Source organism: Leptopilina boulardi, unplaced genomic scaffold (genome assembly GCF_019393585.1).
Source record: "Leptopilina boulardi isolate dan_hultmark-lab unplaced genomic scaffold, ZJU_Lbou_2.1 LbouV2_330, whole genome shotgun sequence".
Classification (NCBI taxonomy): Eukaryota; Metazoa; Arthropoda; class Insecta; order Hymenoptera; family Figitidae; genus Leptopilina; species Leptopilina boulardi.
The window spans coordinates 2,566,571-2,592,914 of NW_026137897.1; the positions used below are offsets into that span (position 1 = coordinate 2,566,571).

Below are 26,344 nucleotides of genomic sequence, written 5' to 3' on the forward strand. Positions count from 1 at the left end.
GCCTTGGTTGATAAGTAAATATCTAAATTTCGATCAACGAAACTGGAAATTAATGTACATTATTCAAATGGCACTGGGTTTTACAGCTCCTCCGATGCCAGTGAAAAGATTAGAAAGAATAGTATTTCTCTCGACAATGTTTTTTTTCTTCTTACAATCGTCATTCATCCATTCGACATTGTCAAATTCTCAACTCGAGAAAGATGTTTCACATGAAATTAAAACATTTGAAGAGCTGTATGCCAAAAATTTGACTTTAAAGACACATGGGGCAAGTCATAGGTTTGAGAGCAATGACACTGCCTACGAAAAACTCTTTAATACTGCAATTTGATCAGAAAAGATATTTGATGATTGTGCACAATCCGTTAATAATTATCAAAATGTTTCCTGCTTTGGCAGAGAACACGTTGTTTATTTATCAATGAAAAAAATTAAAAATCCTGATGGCAAGGTACAAATGAAAATGTTTAATCAAGTTCATGTAATTCCTGGAAGTTTAATATATCTTGCCGGAGGCTCACCATATCCAAGTCGATTTGATTTAGTTACGACTGCTCTTATAGAATCTGGTATTAGTGATAGGTAGGATGCTGAATACATTCCAAAAGTGTCTTTTCAACAAAATCAAGTTGATTTAATTAAACTGGAAATCTCTCTTACATCAAAGGTGTTAAAATTAATGATACACCTTCTTGTTTTTGGATTTACAAGTGCAATTCTTGTTTTTGTTGTTGAAGTCATCATCCACAAGTTTTTGGGATTGTAAATTAGATTTTTAAGTTAAAAATGTTAGGAAAGTAGGGACAAATTCATTTTCTGATAATAATCATAAGGAAAAACATGAGACCTTTTTGTTTACTGCAAAATCTAATAAGGTTGTGTTTAAAAAATTTAGTGCTTTTTTGTAATGATTCCAGTCATTCTAGATTTTTACTAAACTTTATCAGAAACGCAATTCAAGAATAATTTCGAAGAATGGAAACTTAAACATCTACTTGTCGCTAATTTAATTTTTCTGATGGTTGGTAATAGTTTTGAGGAAGAGAAAATTGATGCAACTGATTCTTATCAGAAAATGATTAAATATGGAATTATTTTTCAAGTACCGCTTGAAAATTTGGAAGTTTTGTATTGAACATTGAACAACATAATCAATGTTTGTTTGGACTCGTTGGTGAATACATTCCCCAATCCGTTTTTCCCAATAGTTAAAATACCCAATCTTTCTGTTTCCCATAGTCCACTTTTCCCAACCTATTATTTTCCCAACGTACGCTTCTCCCAATCTATTGTAACAATTTTCTTTATCTATTGCATTTCAACCACAAAAAAATTATTTATAAATCAAGCGAACATTCGATGGATAATTATGACAAAAAAAAACAGATTTATATAAAAAAAATACTCATCGAGATGATGGAAGATCGAATTCGGTTTGAAGGAAGATTCAGAATTGTATCAATCCAGAAATTTAGGCTTGCTTCCTTGGTAAGGGATCGACTATGCATTTTCGCATATACATTATGCTTCCATTCAGTATATTAAAATAATTCTCCTACTGAACTCCATCATTGGCGAAATCGATGGTAAAACAATAAATAAAATTCCAACCATAAAAGTTGGTTTAGGCAAATAAAAAAATATAGCACAAAAAACGTCACACTCGAGAATTCTCGCCAAGGTCTTCGAGTGTGACGCGAAGTTTTAGATACAATATTCAACCGAATGACTAATTTACATATGTGACGCTCCACGAGAAAAGGGACCTATCCCCGAAATAACATAAGGCTCAGTTTTCCGTGCACCGTACATGAAAACTAAGCCTAATATTATTTCGGAGATAGGTCCCTTCTCTCGTAGAGCGTCACATATAGTGACAATAATTTTATATTAGTCAAATTTCTCCTTCCTCACAAAATTAAAGGCAAGTCTTCGTTAATTTATATATGATATCAGTGAACATAACGATCGCTTCACTATTGTTTTCACAAATTATACTTTTTCCAATCTATTGTTTTCACAACCTTCAATCTTCCAACCAACCAATTTCATATTATACTTGGCAATCTTTTTTGTTTTGTCTTATCAAACATTATGCGGTGAGAAATTTTTCCTCTTTGATTCTCTCAAAGATGATTCCACTGTGTCGAATTATTATATTTGCTACAAAAGAAAATCTTAAACAGCTCATGAGAAATTTAGCTATTGGAAAAATCTTTCTTTGGGAATTATTGGTTGTGAGAAATATATCCGTCGGGAAAAATAGATTGGGAAATGTGTCCTACAATCTTTTGGACTTTTTTCAGTAGATTAGACCAATAACGATTAATAGGTAAAAATTATAAATAAGATAGGTAAAATTATATATTTTTTTTATTAAAATTTCTTTGTGTATATTTTCAATAAATTGAGTAATAATTAATAAATAATAATAATGATACATTAAAGTATCTTAACATAATTAATATTACACAAGCAACGAGGAATTAACGGATGACTTGAACATTTTCGTAAAGAACATAATGCCTGTAGTACCGCCTGGAATGTGACTGATGGCAAACGATATCATTGCAATCAATTGAAAAATTGCACACAAAACAGTTAAAGGAGTCGATTGTAAATGCAGAGAAAAATAAAGTGTTCCAAATAACGTTAAAAAATAAGATATACTAAAACATCTTCTTTCTGGCGTTGAAAGTGATTTCAAATAGTTCATTGGACCCCATAAAAAGCAAAAACTGTAAAATATATTTTTGTTAAATACAAAATAATTCCATAGAAATGGAAGATGTTTATAGATATTATTTCAGAAATAAACTTATGTCTTACCTTAAAATGAAGAAAAAGCTTCCTAGGGAATAACAAAGTGCAAATTTTCTGGCCTTAAGTAACAGTACAGGTATATAGATAGCAGACAAAATAAAACAAACTATTCCCGTAAAAAAACAGAAAGCGAATGCTGTAAGTCGTTGGAATCTTGTCTAAAAAAAAGTAATTAACAAAATTTTTTATTTAAGATAAATAACATTTAAAAATTTTAAATTTAATTTAATTTTAAAATTGATGTATCTTTTAAAATCCTCCTATTTTTAAAAACCACTCCTATTTAATTCTTTAAATTTATAAATCTGTAGAAGAGCAATAGGGATGGTTTTTAAACATATAGGAGGGTTTTAAAAGATACATCAATCTGAGAATAATGTATCTATATCAATAGAGCTCTTATATTAAAAACACAAAAAACTAAAAACAGTTTATTTCATGTTTTATGGTTTTTTGCTTTAAGGGGGGGGTATAGTTAATTCGGTGAAAATAATGCATACTTTTAAGAATTTTTTTTGGCGATACAAAGAAAGTTAATATATTTATTAAATTTTTATATAATAGTACAACATTTGAACAGTATTTCACCAAATTTTCATTGCAAAATATTGCGAATTGAGCGAGTAAGAGCAAATCTCCTCAGGCGCTTGCAAAAAAAGTTATTTTACGGTGTACACTCTAACTCGCAACAGAATCATCTAAAACAAAAAAACCAAGATGCATTAGTCAAAGGAGATGTTTCTCGAGGTAACGCTGGGAGGATTTTTTTTTTTTCATTTTTCGATTTTTCGTAACACATAAAAGCCAAAAAACCGATTTTTTCTATAAAAAATCGACGAATTTGTTATTGTAAAATGAGTAATTTTTTAAAAAACAAAAAAAGCTCCCAGGGTTACCTCGAGAAACATCTCCTTTGACTAATGCATCTTAGTTTTTTTGTTTTAGATGATTCTATTGCGAGTTAGAGTGTACACCGTAAAATAACTTTTTTTGCAAGCGCCTGAGGAGATTTGCTCTTACTCGCTCAATTCGCAATATTTTGCAATGAAAATTTGGTGAAATACTGTTCAAATGTTGTACTATTATATAAAAATTTAATAAATATATTAACTTTCTTTGTATCGCCAAAAAAAATTCTTAAAAGTATGCATTATTTTCACCGAATTAACTATACCCCCCCCCCCTTAAGGGATGAAATAAAAGTGGTTTTTAAAGGTGAAAAGAATGGTTGCAAAGCTTTATTAATTCAAGAATATTATATTTACCTTACAAAAGAATTTAATTGCAAAAGATATTATCATTTATTAGTTTTTTTTTTTTTAAATTTTCACTTTAAGGGATGAAATAGGGGTGGTATATTTTTAATAGGGTTGATTTTTGCTTAAATTACACAGGCCAACAAAATTTGATTCAATTTAATTTCCAAAAATCAGACTACACATTTCCGAAGATTTTCGACGTGCTGAATCCGAATTCGGATTCAGAATTGACGTCAGGTTTTCGAGTTATTCTAACCTTAAAGTGCAAATCCAAGCAGCACGGTAAATTCCCTGAATATACCTTGAGTACCACAGTGGAATATTCTCATGATCTTCTAGGAAAATCAAAATGTCCGCATCATGGGAATATTCCTCGGTGACATTCATGGAATATTCCAGTGACATTAAGGGGATATTCAAGGTGATATTGAGGGAATATTCCAGTGATATTGAGAGAATATTCCACGGTTATTTTGAATTTTTTTTTTAATGTGTTTTTAATCTTCCTGCTTAGTCAAATAACAATTTATAACACATTTCTATTATTTCAACACTTTAAAAAAAAATTCAATATAACCGTGGAATATTTCCTCAATATCACTGGAATAATATCGAATTCGTGTTCAGCGACCCCAAAAACCCTTGAGTAACAAATTACAAGAAAATACAATCGATTTATAAAAAATCGTCATATTGGATCTGCTATTTTGAATTTTGAAAATCTGACATCGAATTCGTGTTCAGTTAATACCAAAAATCAGCAGAACTGTTTGAAATTTAGATGTTTGTAGTTATATTCTTCTGTATTATCGAAGTTTTATTTGTTTCTATTCAATTTTGGAATATCGAAGAATTCGCCATGCTCAGAAAATTCAATGAACGATTACTCAGAGACAAATGTAGATTTTTTAAATTTTCAAAATGGGTTTTAAATGGGAAGAATAGCACTTTCAGATGCAATATTGACCTTTTGGGGAAAAAGTTATCTCTTGATGTTGCATGTACTCAAATATAGTTAAAATCGGGTTTTTCAATTCTGAGTCCGGATTCGGATTCAGCACGTCGAAAACCTTCGAAAAAGTGTTGTCTAATTCTTGGAAAGTAAATATTGTCGGCCTGAGTTATAAGATTCATATTTTCAAATAATTCATAAAAATAATTTTTTCACATGAGATTATTCGTTTAGTTAATTTTTTCTATAAATGGCTGTGTTTAAATACATGATCAAAGAAAAGTATGATTTCACCCTTTTCCCCCACATGAATAGGATGAATTAGTATGTATTTCTTGTTCCTTATGAAGTAATGAGAGAATTGATACGCGAATTTGGGGCGGTACGAATTCAACACAAATAAACTCTACACAAGAAAATACTGCACCGCTAACTGTACACGAGTCAATTGTCAACAAAATTAAATAAAAATATATTCTTCACAATTAAATACTACATCGAAAAACCCTACACAATAAACTATTTACTAGAAAATTATCTTCATAAACTCTACACAAATAAACTCAACACATTAAAATTTAGAATTAGAAAAATGAAAAAAAAAAATTTTATAATTCTACACAAACAATAAAAACACAGCAATAAAAAATAAAAAATTAAATTCGACACAATTAAATTTTACACATGAAAAAAATATTTTCTTTATTTCCGATTATTTATAAAATTCTACACAATTAAACTCAACATTTATAAATCCTACACATCAAATAAAAATATTTTAATCCTACACAAGTAAACTGTACCCATTTAAAATTCAACATATTAAATGAAAATAATTAAATTCAAAACGAGAAAACTCTACACAAGAAAATACTCCACCGCTAACAGTACACGAGTAAATTCTCAATAAAATAAAATAAAAATATATTCTACACAATTAAATACTACATCGAAAAACCCTACACAATAAACTATAACTAGAAAATTATCTCCATAAACTCTACATAAATAAACACAACACATTAAGATTTAGAATTAGAAAAATAAAAATATTTTTTTTTATAATTCTACACAAATAAATATTACATTAGTAAATTCTACACAGCTATAAAAAATAATAAATTAAATTCGACACAATTAAATTCAACACATAAAAATAATCTTTCCTTTTGTGTCGAATTTAATTTATTATTTTTTATAGCTGTGTAGAATTTAGTAATGTAATATTTATTTGTGTAGAATTATAAAAAAAAATATTTTTATTTTTCTAATTCTAAATTTTAATGTGTTGAGTTTATTTATGTAGAGTTTATGGAGATAATTTTCTAGTTAACAGTTTATTGTGTAGGGTTTTTCGATGTAGTATTTAATTGTGTAGAATATATTTTTATTTTATTTTATTGAGAATTTACTCGTGTACAGTTAGCGGTAGAGTATTTTCTTGTGTAGAGTTTTCTCGTTTTGAATTTAATTATTTTCATTTAATATGTTCAATTTTGAATGTGTACAGTTTATTTGTGTAGGATTAAAATATTTTTATTTGATGTGTAGAATTTATAAATGTTGAGTTTAAATGTGTAGAATTTGGGGCGGTATAGATTCTACACAAATAAACCCTACACAAGAAAATTGCGCACCGATAATTTTACAAAAAAAAATCCTACACTTGGATAATAAGCAAAATAAAATTAATTAACAATTTTTTACTTTACACAATTAAATCAAACATAATTTTATTCTACACATTCAATTGTACACAGGAAAACCCTACACCGTTAACTCTGAAAAAAAATTCTACACAATAATATGCGGAATAAAATTTAAAAACAAATAATAAAAATTCTAAACGATTAAATACTACAAAATATAACCGTACAAATTAAATTGCACTCAGGAAAACCCTACACGATTAACTCTGCACAAGAAGATTCTGCACCTTATATACTTACTCATAAGTATGTTTATTTATGAAAAAAACAGGGTTGCCATGTCGACTGTGTAGAATATAAAAAATTCTAATTAACCGTGGAGAGTTGTGCAGAGTTAATCGTGTAGGGTTTTCCTGAGTGCAATTTAATTTGTACGGTTATATTTTGTAGTATTTAATCGTTTAGAATTTTTATTATTTGTTTTTAAATTTTATTCCGCATATTATTGTGTAGAATTTTTTTTTCAGAGTTAACGGTGTAGGGTTTTCCTGGGGTGCTATTCTGTAACTTCACTTCACTTTCACTTCACTCACACTTCACTTTCAAGTGAAGTGAAAGTGAATTGAGAGTGAAGTGAAAGTGAAGTCAAGGTGAAGTGAAAGTGAAGTGAAATTACAGAATAGCACCCCAGGGGTGCTATTGAATGTGTAGAATAAAATTATGTTTGATTTAATTGTGTAAAGTAAAAAATTGTTAATTAACTTTATTTTGCTTATTGTACAAGTGTAGGATTTTTTTTGTAAAATTATCGGTGCGCAATTTTCTCGTGTAGGGTTTATTTGTGTAGAATCTATACCGCCCCGTAGAATTTTATAAATAATCGGAAATAAAAAGAAAATATTATTTTCATGTGTAAAATTTAATTGTGTCGAATTTAATTTTTTATTTTTTATAGCTGTGTAAAATTTACTCATGTAGTATTTATTTGTGTAGAACTATAAAAAATTTTTTTTTTCCATATTTCTAATTCTAAATCTTAATGTGTTGAGTTTATTTGTGTAGAGTTTATGAAGATAATTTTCTAGTAAATAGTTTATTGTGTAGGGTTTTTCGATGTAGTATTTAATTGTGAAGAATATATTTTTATTTAATTTTGTTTGACAATTGACTCGTGTACAGTTAGCGGTGCAGTATTTTCTTGTGTAGAGTTTATTTGTGTGGAATTAGTACTGCCCCTGTGAATTTGAGGTTCCCTGTCGGGTCGAAAAATTGACTCTTTCTAACATTGTCCTTTGACTGTTCGTGTTATCGAAGTTGTCATTTATAAACATTTATTACAATGATTTATATAAAGAATCGCATATATTTATTTAAAGTGGTTTGAAATAGTCTGTTATGCTTTTCTGTTGGCTAAAATTCCAAAATCAGATGCAATTTCACTTGCTTAGTTTTTTTTTTTTTTTATTAAGGCACATTTTCTGATAGCATATGATTAAACCAATCTAATAATAAAACTTCGACGTCAAACGGTATTTAAGAAATAGAAACGTCATAATATTGAACTTTTAGGTTAACTCGTAACTAACCAAAGTTGGACAGCAATTAGTAGTTATACTTTCTTCTTCCTCCTTTTTTTGAAACCATTTGGCTAATTGTGGTTTAGGTATTGTCACTGAAGGAATTGATATTTTAAATTGTTTTTCATTTCTATTATTGAGAAGATATTCATTTAACTCTTGGTTAAGATTGGACATTTTGACACTTTAGAGAACGTTACCATGGTGACCGATAATGCCCTATGGCGGACCCTTTGGGCCAACGCACAATAGTTCCGAGAATCACAAGCTGATATTACAATAACTTTTTTTTCGTCGACATACCGAAGCTCCATCTCAGTTATACAATGCCCCCTCTTAGCTTGCTTTCTACAATTGACTATTAGGTTGTTCAAGTTGGGTGGGGAGAAATCCAAAATGGCGATTAAGCGGTGCACAAACAAACATAAGAAATGTACAGGATGAAGTAGAATTTTTTTAATATCTCGCTTAAATAAAATTTTGGAACTAAGTGTATTAAGGTGCTTTTATACCTCCAGTATTTTGGTCAAGCAATCGGCTGGATTGGATTTTCACGGTTATATCACTGAATTTGATTGGCTCTGACAAATATTAGATTTTCACCGTGAAAATGGAATTTTTTTAGAGCCAATCAAGTGATTCTCCGTGAAAATCCAATCCAGCCGATTGCTTGACCAAAATACTGGAGGTATAAAAGCACCTTTAGGATTTTAGTTTCTATTTTTAATTACCTATTTAATGCAATAATAAAATTTATTAAAAAAATAAAATCGTTTTTTATTATTGCATTAAATAGGTAATTAAAAATAGAAACTAAAATTCTAATACACTTAGGTTCTAAAATTTAATTTAAGCGAGATATTAAAAAAATTCGATTTCATCCTGTACATTTCTTATGTTTGTTTGTGCACCGCTTCATCGCCATTTTGGATTTCCCCCACCCAACTTGAACAACCTAATATATAAGTTCCCATTCTATATATAATATTATTCAGTGACTCAAACTGTTTATATCATTCTGCTTTCTACCCGATAAACTTTTTTTTGTTAATATTTTACTTTTTTTACACTGTTATTATAATAATACAAAAATATACTTCTATTTTGGTTATAAGAGATAAATCGAAACTTTTTTTAAAAATTTATAATAGATACTTTTAAAATAACTTTCGAATTCGTAATTTGATATAAAAATAATGTTTTTGGAAAGCCGGTAATTAAACGCGTGTAGTAGTGTCTGAACTTATATTATATATTTTCCGTTTGTTTTGTTTTAAATAATATAAAAAAATAAATATGGAAGAGAAATATTCACTTGAGAAAGATGGTACCTATTGTTTAGGTTTTCCAAATAAATTCGCTTTATCCGAAAAAGAAATTGAAGAAATTTTTTCTGATTTTGGTGATGTAATTTCGGTTAGAACAAGTGGCGATGAGCGAGGTTTTCGATTTGTAAGATATAGAACATTAGAGGAAGCAGAATGTGCTGTACAAGGTTTAAATGGTCATAAAAAAATTCGTATTTTACCTAAGAAACCAAAAGTTACCAATAATAATGGGAAAGGAAAAGAAAACCAAAGGAATGGACAGCAAAAAAATTTAGGTAAGAGTTGTTTAAAAAAAAATATTCAAAAAAAAAAAGTTTAGGAATTGGCTTGATACTTTGGTAAATTGTTGTCCTATTTGAAAGTAACAAAATCTCAAAATATAAACTTATTTTTTACAAAAAATTATTAAAAGTAGAGGGTATTGAAGGTTTTAGGTAACACTGTTATTTTCAAATCCGTATAACTTCTACAAAACTTTATAGATTTTACTTTGTCAATGTTTTTTTTGGTGGGTTTTCTAGTAGTTTTCTTTGTCATTTTTTTTTCAAAACAAATTTTTTAACCCATTTTTTCAAAATTCACCCTTATTATTTATTTTTAACTCCTTCAAATTTTTTGTTAATTTTTTTTCGAAAACAGATTTTTCCAACAAAACTATAAATATAAACAAGAAGGGGGTCCTTTATGTTTATTTCATAAACATTATGCTTCCTCATTATGTGAAGCAAAAAATTCGCTTCCTCGTGAAGGAAGCAATGAATTTGTCCAATTCAATTGATTGATTTAAAAAATTTCGAGTTAAAAATGTTTTAAATTAATTAAATTTTTTGAAAAATAAAGAAAATTTTAATTAATTTTGAGTGTAACATAAACTTTATATATACGAATCGATTCGTTTTAATGCAAGGAATACAATTATTTTATTCATCAACTTGAATTTTAAAAAAACACAAAATTTTTTAGCTAAAATATGAATTTTCGATTTTTCAATTTTTATTAATTCTCAAATTTTCAATCAAATCTATACTTTATATATACCAACCAATTCGTTTCAATGCAGGGAATAAAAATATTTCATATATAAACATGAATTTAAATAAACACATCATTTTTTAGCTAAAATGAGAATTTTTGATTTTTTAACTTTCATTAATTCTTTAAATTTCAATCAAATCTATATTTTATATATATCAATCGATTCATCTTGACATAAAGAAGACGATTATATTATATATTACCTTAAATTTTTCGATTTAAAAATTTTTTCAATTAAAAAAAAATTTTTGGAAAAAAGACGATAAAATTTTTTTTTTGGGGTATTTTTAAAAATCCTCTCGTCATTTTTGAGAGATTAATGTGTTAAATAAGCCTTCCAAATTTTTTCCCAAATCCATTAAAACCTGTTAAAGATATCGTGTTCACAAAAACTATCCACACACACATACACACACACACACACACATACACACACACATACATACATCCGGACAATTGATCAGGATCTCATATAACATGTTTCTATATAGAGGAAAATTTGTTTTCACCATTTTTAAAAATTTTATAAACGAAAGGACTACATAGCTTCCTCCACGAGGAAGCAAAATGGTATAACTTTGGGTTTACGAGAAAATTATTATATAATAATAAAATGCTTGGTCTGTCCTTCTGTCCTAATTTGAAGTTGTCCTTTTCTGATTTCACGTGTTTTTTTGAATAGTACGTAATCTTATGACGTGTCAAATTTTGACAATTCTTTTTCTCATTTTTGCCAAAGTTGTATAATTGTGTTTCCAAATTACGGAATAAGTTTCTTTAAAATTCCAAATTCGAAAATTCAATTCACGAAGCTGAAGTACACAACGTTTACCAACGAAATTTTTTTAAGTTGTATATTCATTCAAAAATTGTATACAAATACAAAAAATTTATGATGAGAAAAAAGATGCGCCAGGAAATTTCGTACAAGATAGTAATTTGAAAAAAATTTATTTTTAAAAATTAATTTTTAAGGTACTAGGGGCCAACGAATACCTATTAAATATTAATTATAAAAATACAGGCCTTGAATCAACTTAAACACACAAAAAAGTCGTTTTAGTCGATTTATATTTCAAAAAAAAGTGGATTTGTTTTTTATTTTAACAAAAATATTTTACAGATTTTTAAATAAAAAATTTTTTTTTTTTAATAATAATCCTTTTCGAAGGGTTAAAGTTGAAATTTTTAAAAATAATTTAATTTCAAAAGATATTGTTAATTTTCAAACAATTATTAAATTTTACAGAAGTAAAAATAAATTATCAAACAATTTTTGGAAAACATTTTTTAAATTTAATTGAATTTTCAAATATTTAAAATTGAGATTTTTGAAATTAATTGAAACTTTAAGTGATTTTTAATTAAAATTCATTTTTAATTGAAAAATGGTTTCAGATAGTTGAATTTTCAAAGAATATTATTAAAATAGTTAAAAATAATTGAATTTCCTTAGAGTTATAATTGAAATTATTAAATTTCAAAAAAAAAAATTTTCAATGGAAAATTTTAGAAATAATTAAATTTTAGATGCTTTTAAATTCAAATTATTGAAAATTCAATTAATTTTGAATTCAAATTTTTGATAATAATGAAATTTTATTTGATTTTAAATTGAACATTTTTGGGAAATAATTGAATTTTAATTAAAATTTTGAAAATAATTGAATAATTAGTTGATTTTAAAACCACAATTTTAAGAAAATAATTGAATTTTAGTTATTTTGAATTAAATACTTGGAAAATAATTGAATTTTAGTTTATTTTGAATTGAATACTTGGAAAACAATTGAATTTTAGTTGATTTTGAATTGAAATTTATGAAACTAATTAAATAGAAATTGAAAAATTTTAAAACAATTGAATTTTAGTTGATTTTGAATTGAAATTTATGAAACTAATTAAATTGAAATTGAAAATTTTTTAAACAATTGAATTTTAGTTGATTTAGGATTGAAAATTTATGAAACTAATTAAATTGAAATTGAAAATTTTTAAAACAATTGAATTTTAGTTGATTTAGGATTGAAAATTTAAAAAAAAATTAAATTTCAGTTGAAATTTGGAAAATAATTGAATTGGAGTTTATTGTGAATTAAAATTTTTGAAAATAATTGAATTTTAGTTGATTTAGAATTGAAATTTGAATAGAAATTTTAGAAAATAATTGATATTTTTGGATAATTATTGGATTTTTTATTGATTTTGAATTAAAATTTCGGGTAGTAATTGAATTTTAGTTTATTTTGAATTAAATTTTTTAAAAAATAATTCAATTTTATTGTGATATTTTTTTTTAAATTATAAACAATTGTTAAATTTCATAAAAATTTTAATTGAAAAATAATTTTGATATAATTGAATTTGTGATGTATTTCATTAAAATTATTAAAAATAATTAATTTGGTGAAAAATCATTTTAGTTCAAAATTTGTTAAATAATTGAATTGAAGAAGATCTGAAGAAGATCTAAATTTTATACTAAAAAAATGTATTTTATTTACATTTTTTTTTCAAATGTAAAAAAAATGTCGCATTTTATTAAAAGAAGTCGATAAAAGTCGTATTTTTGAAAAAAGTCGGAAAAAGTCGTATAATCCGAGGCCTGTAAACATATAATTTTCATTATTATCATTTAATATGTAATAATATTCTTATAAATTAAATTATTATTGATAATATTAATCTTTAATTTCTTTATAACAAACAATTGAATACTCAATTTGGCGCGCGTTTAATTTTGCTAGTATAAAATAACATATTATTTCCCCCTGTTTTAAATATTTTCTTCTTGTCCCATTTTTATATTTATACATTTTTGTTGGAAAAAATATCAGTTTTCAAATAAAACTGCTGAAAAAAAAATTTAAGTGAATTTAAGGAGTTAAAAATGAAAAATAATTGTTTAACTTTTTTTGACATTAAAAAGTACATTAAAAATACAACTAAAAAACTCTATTGATAAATTAAAATCAATAAACTTCTGCAATAATTTCTGGATTTTAATTTGTCGATGGGAATTTTTTTGAATGAATTTTTTTGCATGAATATTTTCTAAAAATCATTAATTAGAATTTTCATTTTATGGAATTTCATTTGTATTTATCATAATTATTTTTGAGCCGAATTTTTATTTGTTCGAATTAATATTTTGCAGAATTTTCATCAAATCGATTTTCTATATTACAAAATTTTTTTATAACCGAAAATTCACTTCATAGAATTTTTATTTGTTCGAATTTTTGTTTGCTCGAATTTTCATTTAACATAATATGCATTTTAAAGAATTTTTATTTGATAGAATTTCATTGCATATACAATTTCCATATAACCGATTTTTCATAATACACAATTTTTACTTAACCGAGAAATTATTTAACGGAATTTCTAATTGACAGAATTTTCATTTGTCCGAAATTGCTAATGTCCGAACAAACAATAGATTTTGGCGCGATTTTTAAAATCAACCAATAAAAAATTATTCATAAAATTATGATTGGTTGATTTTAAAAATAGCGCCAAAATCTTTCTGTCGATTGTTTGTTCGGCCATTTGCAATTTCGGACTAATAAAAAAAGTAAAAATTGTATAATATGAAAAATCGGTTATATGGAAATTGTATATGCAATGAAATTCTATCAAATAAAAATGCGAACAAATAAAAAATTTTATGAAGTGCATTTTCGGTTATAAAGAAAATTCTGTAATATAGAAAATCGATTTGATGAAAATTCTGCAAAATATTAATTCGAACAAATAAAAATTCGGCTGAAAAATAATTATGACAAATAAAATTCCATAAAATTAAATTTCTAACTAATGATTTTTAGAACATATTCATCTGAGACGTATTTTGTTAGATTTTTATGTACAAAAAAATGTTTAATGGAAGATAAGGGGTTAAAAATGAAAAATAAGATTTAATTTTGAAAAACATTTTTGTCATTAAAAACCACATGACAATCTCAACAAAAAACCCTATTAACAAATTAAAATCCATAAAGTTTTGTAGAAGTTATATGGATTTGAAAATAACAGTAGGTATTATGTAAATTTATCGCCCCGACAGAGTTCGTGATCAGAATTTGTTTAAATTTATCGAAAATCGATGTAGATAGTAAAATACCTAATTACAAATTAAATTATATTTAACAATTCTGATTAACAGAAAAATTAAAACCATTTTTTTATTAAAACTGGTTTAAGCTGCTTTTTAAAACAAGATTTCATAAAGTTTAATTGAATTTTTATAATTTTAGGTGCAAAGAAGAAGGTTAATGAAAAGAATAAAAAGAAAGATGATGATAACGAAGACTGGAACGATTCATTCAATGAAGATTCATCTTCGACACACTCCATAAATAAGCATAAATCACAATTATATGGTGGTGCATATAATGGATCCTTTAAAATTAAATCTCCAGTTGCTAATAGTGAAGAAGATTCAACAGATACTTCAGAGACTGAGAATTTAATGAAGATTTTGAGACTTCGTTCATTGCGTGGTCAATCTTCTTCAAAAAATTTTGTCCCTAATCTCAATTTGAATGTTCATGAAGATGGTAAGTAGAAAATTTCAAATTTACCAATTTACATAGAACTAAAATTTCCAAGTTTTAAAATTATTTAGTCATTTTAAGTTACTAATATTAGATTTAAAAACTTTTTTCCAGAAACCAAAACGAAAATTAATCAAAGTCATGACGAAGATGAGAAAATTAATAGAGATGTCTTTAATCCTAGACAATTAAATAAAAATGTTAAAACAAAAACACATAAGGCGGTGGATTCATCTTTAAAATTAATGAAAGAAGAAAATGAAAATTTATTGAAAAAAATAAGACGGTATTCCTCGCAAGGGAATTCAGAACGTAATTCTTCTAATTTGCCAAACGATAATGAACCTCCTGAACTTATTTCCACCGATGAACTCAAACAAAGAACGAGCAAAGTATTTGTTCGCAGTGATAATACTGTGAAAACTATTTTAGCAGAAGAAGTAATTGTTGCTAATATTAATGAAAAATCTAGTGTTTTATATATTTTGTATCTTCTTGAAAAATTTGATCCAATTTCTATCACTGAGATAAAAACAATATCTAAAAATGGAATTAGATATTGTAGTGTTTATTTCAAATCTCAAAAAGATGCGATTGCAGTTGAAAAGGAGTATGATAATTTTGAACTTTCGGGAAATAAATTAATTGTACGCACTCCACAATTATTGATAAAAGAAGTGTCAACTGATTAAAAATTCAAAAAATTATTCATTTACTAAATTACAATTTCCTAATCATGCAGTTATTTTTACAAAAAAATTTTTTTTTTATACAAATGTTCATTATTTTTACAAAAGTTTTATTTTTATAATAAAATCAGTTTAATATATATTTCATTCACAATTATAAACATGTTTAGTTAATACATTATAATCATTATTATGACTTATAGATATTCGATTAATTTGATGTATTAAGCGGAAAATATCACTCCTTCATAATGTAAAAATTAAAAAGATTTGTATTTAAAATCTTTTTTTTTATAATTAAAATAATTATATTTTATTGGCTTTGTCCTATTGTAATGTGTAGGGAACATGCATAAAGAACTTTGCACTTATTTAACTATATTTTCATTTTTTCTAAAGGTTGTTACAAATAGCTAACATCCCCTTTTTCCTTGAAGAGCAACGTTCTTTATAAATGTTCCCTATGTTATAGAAACTTATATGAATTAATACGTTCATCATTATTTTTGTAATACAATGTATTTAGAGATCACGGAAAGAATTTCTATTAATAATTATAAAATTGTTAACTTCATTTATTCTCATAAATTGTAAATTAATTTTTAATGTTATTATATAATCGTTTAATTTTTTTTTTAAACGTATTCCTATGAATATTCATTAATGGGCGCAAATGATTAACTGAACGTAAAAACTTGTACGTGCATTGAAAATTATTATATGTATAAGAATTATAAATCTTTAATGTAAAATAAACATACAAACATTTATTTCCAAATAGTGTTTTACAAATTTTTTTTTTAATTGATTAGAGGAGAATTGGGTGTAAATGTAACCAAAAATGATCCCAAAAACATAAAAGTAATTAAAAATATCCAAATAATTGCAATTATTTTCTCAAAATAATTAATACATTTGTTTGATGAGCGAGTAAAAAAATTTTGAAAAAATTGTCACAGTCACGCCATTTTAAATTTTTGAATTCGACACTTTTTAATTGGAAGAGTATGAGCTGACGATTATTTTGAGCCGTATTAAGATTATTTTCGTTGAGTAGATTTTTGGAAGGTGTGAAAATTCTTCAATAAAGCAAGGTCTCAGGTTTTCCTTCTGGATTATTATCAGAAAGTAAATTTGTTAATTTGCGTCCCTACTTCATAACATTTATACCAATCAAATTTACAATTTCAAAAACTTGTGGATGATGACTTCAGCAACAAAAACAAGAATTGCACTTGTAAATCCAAAAACAAGAAGGTGTATAATTAATTTTAACACCTTTGATGTAAGAGAGATTTCCAGTTTAAATAAATCAACTTGACTTTGTTGAAAAGACACTTTCGGAATGTATTCAGCATCCCACCTATCACTAATACCAGATTCCATAAGAGCAGTCGTAACAAAATCAAATCGACTTGGATATGGTGAGCCTCCGGCAAGATATATTAAACTTCCAGGAATTACATGAACTTGATTAAAAATTTTCATTCGTACCTTACCATCAGGATTTTTAATTTTTTTCATTGATAAATACACAACGTGTTCTCTGCCATAGCAGGAAACATTTTGATAATTATTAACGGATTGTGCACAATCATCAAATGTCCTTTCTGCTCGAATCGCAGTATTAAAGAGTTTTTCGTAGGCAGAATCGTTTCTCTCAAACTTATTAATTGCCCCATGTATAATAAAAGTCAAATTTTTAGCGTACAGCTCTTCATATGTTATAATTTCATGTGAAACTTCTTTTTCAAGTTGAGAATTTGACAATGTCGAATGGATGAATGACGATTGTAAAAAGAAAAACAACATTGTCGAGAGAAATACTATTCTTTCTAATCTTTTCACTGGCATCGGAGGAGCTGTAAAACCCAGTGCCGTTTGAATAATGTACATTAATTTCCAGTTTCGTTGATCGAAATTAAGATATTTACTTATCAACCAAGGCATCAAAATTAAACCAAATATGTATAGAATTTTTAAAAGATTCCATTCAGTTATCAGAAACTTTCCTTCATTGGGAAAAATTGGTACTAATATTACCATATTCATTGGCCTAGTACCTCTGCATGTTTCGAGAAAATTGTCAACGCATGATGCCGCCAGTATTGACTGTACAGCGAAAATTTGATGATTGTTGTAAATAGTCTCTCTTACCAATCCAGTATTATATTCTTTAGTGCAGTTTACTTTCAACCAGGCGGTTAATTTGTAAATTTTCATCTTTATAAAAAAATTAATCACTTTTGACATAGCATTCAATAAGTTGATGTCAGGACCGTGGACTTTTAAAATATGCCCTGTTGAATTACGATTAATGTGGATGTAAGGTGGAAATTGAAATAAACTCACATTCATCTTGTAACCATGCAGATTACGAAGTTTGTACGGAAACAAAATACTTTGCTTTGAGAATAGAGTTTTAGTATATTTTTTATTGAATGGATTATAGTAGTGTAAATTTACATCCACTGTTTTGTAATTTTCAACCAGTACTGCTTTATCATCTTTACGCTGTTTTAGCTCAAGAATTGTGATGTCCAAAAACTGTTTGACCCAACACATCTGAAAGAATTCTTTATACTTCATACTTTTTTCAACTTTGGTTGCAATCAGAACTTTTGGGCGAGTTTTCTGCTGTGACATCTCAGCAACAGAGTCAAGAATGTTGTGTAGGTTCGACAAATTATTTCCATTTCTTGCCGGAATGATCACGACTCTTGTTACCTTTAGCAAATATGGAAGTAATTCTATACTCCCTTTGTCTTCATTCATGATGGTCTTGAAATCAGCAACTCGTGTTGGTATCATTTTAGAAATACTTTTTTCAAGCTCATAAATAATACTGTTGTTAAAATCGTTTTCGTACAAAAGAAGCTGTTGATGCATTTTAGTCTCCTTTTTTAAAGTGGTTTCTAAGTTATTCAGCCACTTGTAATTAGCATTTACTGTTTTTTCATAAATGCAGTACAATAGGAATAAAATCCTAATGAAAAGTTTTAAAACAAAACTTAGCTCCATATTGTTTTATAAGCAAGTTAAACGCTAAAAAAATTGTATTAATTATTTATTTGATTTCTATATATAATTTTTAATTTTAATTCTCATCAAATGTAACTAATTAAAGAAATTTGTACTAAATTTTGTTTTATTAGTTTTAAATACTTACCAATCAGTATTTTTCTATTGCATTTCTATTCTATTTTATTTTGAAATGAAAAACTTCTACTGCGTAGTGTATACCATGTTTCCAACAATTTGGTCAGAATACAATTGAACAAGACAAGAAAATGACTCCTTTGATTTAAAAAAATCGATATTATTGATTGTATTTTCTTTTAATACCTATATTTTAATATAGCGACAATTTGAATGTCAAAGGTTAGCTGTAGCTAACATTTTTATAGCAATAATATTGATTTATATACATGAGTTTCAAAAAAAGTTAAATTTTTGTATTTAGATTCTAGGAAAACAAAATTCTATTCAAAAATTCATATAAGAGGTAATAAGACGATAATGAAAATTTAGAAAAATTAGTTTTCTATGGCAAACAAATTTTAAGAAATAACTTGGTATTATCAATTGTCAAAATAAAATATATTACTAATACTCGCAGAACCTCTTACAGTTGAGTTCAAAATTATTGTCGTCGTACTTAATTTTAAATCTTTAAATTAATCTCAAACATAAAATTTATATTTACCCCAAATGACGCTAGTACATTTTTCTCTATTCATTTTTTTTGTGATAATATCTTGGTACTTATATTTTGAATTCTTCTCAAAGTCTAATTCTTATAGCATAGTAAATATTTATACAAGATTATTGAATTGAAGACTGTAAATTATCAAGACCTTAGCTTATGTGCAAGCTGTAAACTTATTTAAAACTTATATTGAAGATAAAATACACTTTACTTCGATAACAAAAAAATTATTAGTTAATCAATTAGGAAATTTTAAGGATTATTAAACAGTCCTTAGACAAATGTCAATGGATGAACCCAAAACAAATTTTTTTTTGAAATTTCCTTTTGGTATCCTCCTTGGAACTGTGGCCACTTTGGGGCCGCCTAGCCTATAAAAAAGTTAATTTTCTTATTCCCTTCAAATACTGAAATTATTTACATTCGCCTTAAGTCCTGGTGAGACTTCCAAGTCCCATAAAAAAAATCACTGATTGTCAGCATAAATTAACATTTTCAAAAAAAGATACTTACATTTTAGAATATATGATCTAAGGAGCGGAAATCGAATGTGACTAGGAGTTATGGAAGGTTTAATAAATTAAAAATTTTTTTATGTGCAGGCTCACAAGTATACTTAACATTAAATATCATTCAAATAAATACGCAGAACTTTTTCACAATAAAAATATATTATGACTACAGTACTCGATATTTGACTAGAATGCTTTTTCTCTCGAATTATATTCTTTCAGTGAGAAGAAATGCTTTTTCTTTTTGTTTCATTCATAATCGAAGAGTTACAAATATCCAGAGATTGTTCACTAAAAATGCTTACACAAGTATTACAATCTTTAAACAAAAGCATATATATATCCTTTACTTAAAAAATTCTGTCAATTCTAAAATAATTATAAAAACAATTTGCAAAGTCAGTTAAAAATGTATATTAAAATTACTAAACACACTCTCCCTCTATTACAAGTAACTAATCTGTAACAATTATAATAAAAAGATAACCAAAAACATTACGCAAAACCTAAGAGACGTTTAATTTTAAATTTAAATTGTATTTAAGAACTTAAATAATTGTCAAGGTAAAAAAGTGTCTGTTGAAAATAATTTGGGTTAAACAAAAAACACTTATTTTCATTACGTATGTGTAATTTTTTATATAAAACATAACAATGTCATATGCTTTATTAAGAAATCATGTTGAATTGAATTTAGTAAGAAAAATATTGTTCAAATGGTTTCATACTTTTTGGAATACAAAAGTACGAAGTGAATTAAGATTGCGGAAGGGAGCTAACATGATAAATATATGCTCCATTGATATGTATAATGTATTCTAAAATACAGAGTATATTTAATTACATGTAAGATAGTTTAAATATCATTCAATAATCACTGAAATATTTTTCTAGTTAAAAGTCTTTCGAAAAGTTGTAGAAAACGAAACTGGTTAAAAGTGTGCTTTTTACAAATCCTAACTAAAATTTGAATATCCGACAAAAATAAATATTTATTAATTTCGAAGTCTTCTCTTCCTTTATAGGAAAAAAAATATTATCTCAGATTTCTTAAACATGATTTAGAGTTCGCGACTATACTATATTTATTTTCCTTCTGATGTCTATTCCTATCTGATTGTCATTCATTGTTTCAGTGAATGATTTATTGAAAACTGGACAAGGATTGTTTCTTTCTATACCAATTCATCGTATACGTGTTTTAAATAATGTTTCATAAAATGTATTGGTCAGTAGATTTATTTACCCCGTTCCCTTAGTTCAAATCCTTTTGCTTTGTATATAAATCGGGGAGCTAAAATATTAAAATAACTAAATTCATCCCTTTCGGACATAACATCCCTAACGTGGATGGGATACAGGTGAAAAAGCCACGTGTTGATGGATCTCCTGTTTCGAGACTGCAAAATAATTTTTATACACTACAAGAAAAAGAAAGGAAGGAAATTATTATTTCCTAATATTACAAAACGCTCCTTTAGTTGGTATTGCTATTTCCAGTTAATAATACCGATAAAATCGTTCCATTTATATATAGCCAAAGGCAGAATCCGGTTGCTATTAATGCATATCTTCTTCATTGTATGAATGAAGAAGATTCGTCATTGAATGATTCCATTTTGGATCACTCTAAAGAAATAAAGATTTCCTAAAAACTACATTCAAAAAGACACTTTTTTACCTTCTAAAACAATATTTTCTAAACTTTCAAAGAATTATTTTTTCTCACGGTTAGTTAATGAATAGCAAATTCAACGAATCAGTTATAGATGTAAGTCAACATAATTCAACGATTGATTGTTAACTAGGAAAATTTTTAAGCTCTGAACTAGAATATTTTTGGTTATTGCAGGTAGTATAAGAAGACCTTACGCTAATGGTTTGTAGCGACAAAAAAGAGCAGTTTGGAGATTATATGTATGAATGCTATTTTAATACAATATTTTCATTACAGAGGCTCTGTGATCTCTCCGACATTTTTAAGTCACGCGAGGTCTTCTTATACAACATCGTGATATATTCCAATAGATCAAATAGACATAATATCTCTATTAAAGGCGTAAATTATAATATTATTACGATTCGATGCAAAATTGTTAAGAGCCCAGAATCCATTCTTTTATCTCTGTCCATTTTATAATTCTTATCTAATTATCAGTATGTAACTCTAATTCTAATCAGTCTTCATAAGTTATATGTAAAACGGGGATTTTAATTTTTTTACAGAGGTGTTTGCTTTTGTCAAATCAAAGAAGTTATTTCCCTGGCGGATCTCGAAATCGGAATGTACGCTGAATTCGTTGAACATTCGTTACACATTGGTTAAACATTTAGTTGGAGTGAAAATTGTGTAGAAACTGAGTGGAAACTGTGGAAAAGTGTAATTGAATTGAATAATAAAAGTATTTAGTGATAGATTTGTGCAGTATTTGTGATAAATTAACATGTTATTATTAAATAAATAAAGTTTAAAGTGTAAAATGTTCGCGTAAGTGAGTTTGACAGGCTAGGGAATTTTCTAGTGACATCCAAATTGATAGTCGATAAAGAAGTTGAGCCGCCGACTTTGCACGGTAGGTGGCAGCATTCATACTTTCTCCTTTTTAAAAATTCTCTTTTTCAATTGTAAATAGAAAAATTAATTAATTAATAAGTTATATAGTTTCTATGTTGTCATTTTTTTTAACAATTGAATTTTTGAAGATTGTTTAATGAGATAAATTAAACTTGTATAATCGATGCAAATTGTTGTTTTTTAATTAAATTCAATTAAATTAATTTAATCATAATTTTAATAAAGAAAACTTTTTTTATCTTTCTTTATTTTATTATTATTGATTTTTAATATAAATGTAATTAAAAGAAAAGATTTATTTAAAAGTATTTAAAAAACAACAATTTGCATCGATTATACAAGTTTAATTTATCTCATTAAACAATCTTCAAAATTCAATTGTTAAAAAAAATGACAACATAGAAACTATATAACTTATTAATTAATTAATTTTTCTATTTACAATTGAAAAAGAGAATTTTTAAAAAGGAGAAAGTATGAATGCTGCCACCTACCGTGCAAAGTCGGCGGCTCAACTTCTTTATCGACTATCAATTTGGATGTCACTAGAAAATTCCCTAGCCTGTCAAACTCACTTGCGCGAACATTTTACACTTTAAACTTTATTTATTTAATAATAACATGTTAATTTATCACAAATACAGCACAAATCTATCACTAAATACTTTTATTATTCAATTCAATTACACTTTTTCACAGTTTTATACTCAGTTTCTACACAATTTTCACTCCAACTAAATGTTTAACCAATGTGTAACGAATGTACAACGAATTCAGCGTACATTCCGATTTCGAGATCCGGCAGGGTTTTAATTAAAATAAATGTATAGATTTTAGAATATTTTTTTTATGAAATACAGAGTAGAAAGGATTCTGGCTTCTTGTTAAGATTACTGTTAAAAGTTTTGGCGTTACACGCTTGCTACCCAGATAATATTCATGCTACGCATAGAAATCACATGTGAGATGCATTTTTAAAGCACCTTAGTTATACACATTTAACGCACATAATCTTTAAATTGAAAGCATTACGCGCAGTCACTTTGCAATTAATATGCGTATTCACAAATGTTATTCGGGTATTGTTATATAATTATTCATTAATTGTTACTTCAGATTATTTAATAAGTCGGAATTTACTTATCCAACTAAAGTTGGTATTTCTTTAATTATAAAAATCACCTGACAATATAAGGAAGAATGTAATAATCATTTAAATTCGTCATTCTTTGTGCGTGATTATATATATATATATGTCTCCTTTAAATATTTTGATTATCTTGCAAAGTAAAATAATAAAAATATATTATTAATACATTTATCTTTAAAGATAAAATAAAGCAAAATTACAATATTAATTGTAATTATATTATAATATCAAAATAAAATTAAAATTTGTGCAATGATTTTTATGTCAATTATCATTTATAGAAACTAATTATTATAAAACTGTGAACAACCTTTTTAAAAAGCAGTGTACAATAAAAACTTGTGTATAATTAATTCAGAAATAGAATTGTAGTCTTAAAGAATATAAAAATGCAAGTTAGTCATAAGATTTATCTGCTCATATATTATCAATCTTTAGGGAAAGTCTACTTTGGAATAATAAATTAAACATTTACTTTAATCAACTTATATGCAGAAGAATTATATAAATGTCACTATATTCTTTCAGCTACTGAACTATTTATTTTTTAATTGTACATAATTCTAGTTATTTGCGAATAGAAGACGGCTTTTTGATGGACATTACGTTTTCAGACATCTAATGATTTTTTAGAGCAATCTTCAGTCTCATATTTTAATTGAAATCTTTTCTAAGTTTTCTAATACATTCCTTATGCAAAAAATTAATTTTAATCATTATATGTTTATTTAGATATAGGCCTACGTTATATTGAGGTACAAATTTTATCAATAATCCTACAATTTTAAAGATACATGATGCTAAAAAACCTAGAATCATAACACTTTTTCGAGAGTCGTTTACATGAGCATTTATATCTTAGTTTCAAAATATTAATTGAAATTATTGAATATATGTATATTAAAAATATACCATATTACATTAAAAAACATATCAAAACACATTCAAAATTTTATTCTAAAATTGATTTCGTTCAAACTTTTCTATCAATAAAAATATTGATTACAGTCATGTGGTAATACTAGATTAATACTTTCTTGTTTCATCATTTAGTACTAGAAATAACTAACGTTATATTTTTCCGATTACTTTAAAAATGAATTTTAGTTTAATAATTCATTTAAATAAATATGATATATTTTATTGTTTTGTGATTCTGCAGTATAATATAATTTGAAGTTTATTTTGTCATTAAAAACTCTAAAGTTTTATTTTGATTGTCTCGTAATCAGATTTAATTTTTTGATTAATGTTAAATTATGATTAACTCAGTTTAATTGAAGAAACCGTCGGAGAACCCATCTTTGACGGCTTATTGTTATATGTGAATTGTGCGTCTTTTATAATAAAAAAGTTTCAAACTTTTGAGCAGTTTTCTTAATGTTAAATGTTTAAGAGATAAAATGATACATAGGCCGAGAAATAGGCTTACTAAATAATGATAACATTATTCAGATTCATTATTATTATTTCAGTTCATTGTATAGCGTTTCAGTACAATGCAAAGTGTTGTTATTGAAAATATATAATTGATATTAGTGCCTTCACCTGTTGAATTTATGAAACAAATAACATTTATTACTGGAAGCCTTGAAACTAGTATAATCATTTGAGAGAGGGAAAACGCCTAAACCAGATTCTAAATTGTAAACATAAAAAACATTTTGAGCTCAAACTTTTAGTGCAACGACAGCGGCAACTTTATAATGTAATTCTAAATTAGATATAAAATATTTAGGTAAAGAACTACTTGGTTACTTTAAAGTTCAAATCTTCTTTAAAAAGACTTATGATAATAGTTCCATATTAACTAATTATTCTGGATTTATCAAATACTCGAACTCTCGTCGAACTGAGATCTTTTGTGATTGTTTAATTGGCTGTGCTATTTTCACAAGGAAAGGTAGCTATCAATAAGTGTATAACTCTGAATAAGAGCGATTACTAGAAATAGTAATCCCTGTTTACCCTGTAAAGGATGCCAAACGGTAGGCCGAAAGACGATTTAAATCGTTTTTTTACTCCCATGACCTCTGAAGAATAATGACCCTTACCTATCGTAAAAAATTTAACTATAATCTTTTTAAAATCGATATAAAAACTTGAATTTAGATGCAGATATACGATTATTGCGTTAAATTATATCAGGTTGGCCACTAAAACTTTTGACAAAAAATTCCCTGCTTTTTCCGGTTTTCCATATATGCAGAAGAAATAGGTTTCCTATAATTCCTCTTGGTGCGCATCGTCATCATAGACGAATTTTCTAAGTTTCCAAGTTATGTTACTCTGCCTAAATTCATATTCGTTTGGACTTAAAGGAATTTCTATTACGACGTAAAAGAAGTTCTCCATCAACAGTTTGGAAGAAAAATCATCTATGTTCATGACAAGTCAACTCTATTATAATCCTAGGGGAACATTTTTACTCCTTTTATGGAAGAACTATTTTTCTTCTAATTTGTGTTTCGTCACAGTTAATTATAACACAGAAAATTATAAGGTATTAAAATAAGCTGCAACG

The 26,344-nt window shown here is 26.4% G+C and overlaps 2 protein-coding genes across 2 annotated transcripts; one reads left to right on the forward strand and one right to left on the reverse strand.

Annotated features, from left to right (window-relative positions):
- Positions 1-2,358: 2,358 nt before the first annotated feature.
- LOC127285324 (uncharacterized) lies at positions 2,359-8,493 on the reverse strand. Its single transcript, XM_051311278.1, has 3 exons — positions 8,273-8,493; positions 2,833-2,984; positions 2,359-2,741 (listed from the first exon to the last, which is right to left on the reverse strand). Exons 1-3 carry the CDS (start codon positions 8,438-8,440, stop codon positions 2,471-2,473), a joined length of 591 nt encoding a protein of 196 aa, XP_051167235.1. The 5' UTR covers positions 8,441-8,493; the 3' UTR covers positions 2,359-2,470.
- Positions 8,494-9,257: 764 nt separating this feature from the next.
- Positions 9,258-16,652, forward strand: LOC127285100 (uncharacterized). The gene is made up of 3 exons (XM_051310912.1): positions 9,258-9,866; positions 14,886-15,188; positions 15,300-16,652. The coding sequence occupies exons 1-3, from the start codon at positions 9,560-9,562 to the stop codon at positions 15,875-15,877; spliced, it is 1,188 nt and encodes a 395-aa protein (XP_051166869.1). The 5' UTR covers positions 9,258-9,559; the 3' UTR covers positions 15,878-16,652.
- The last annotated feature ends 9,692 nt before the right edge of the window (positions 16,653-26,344 follow it).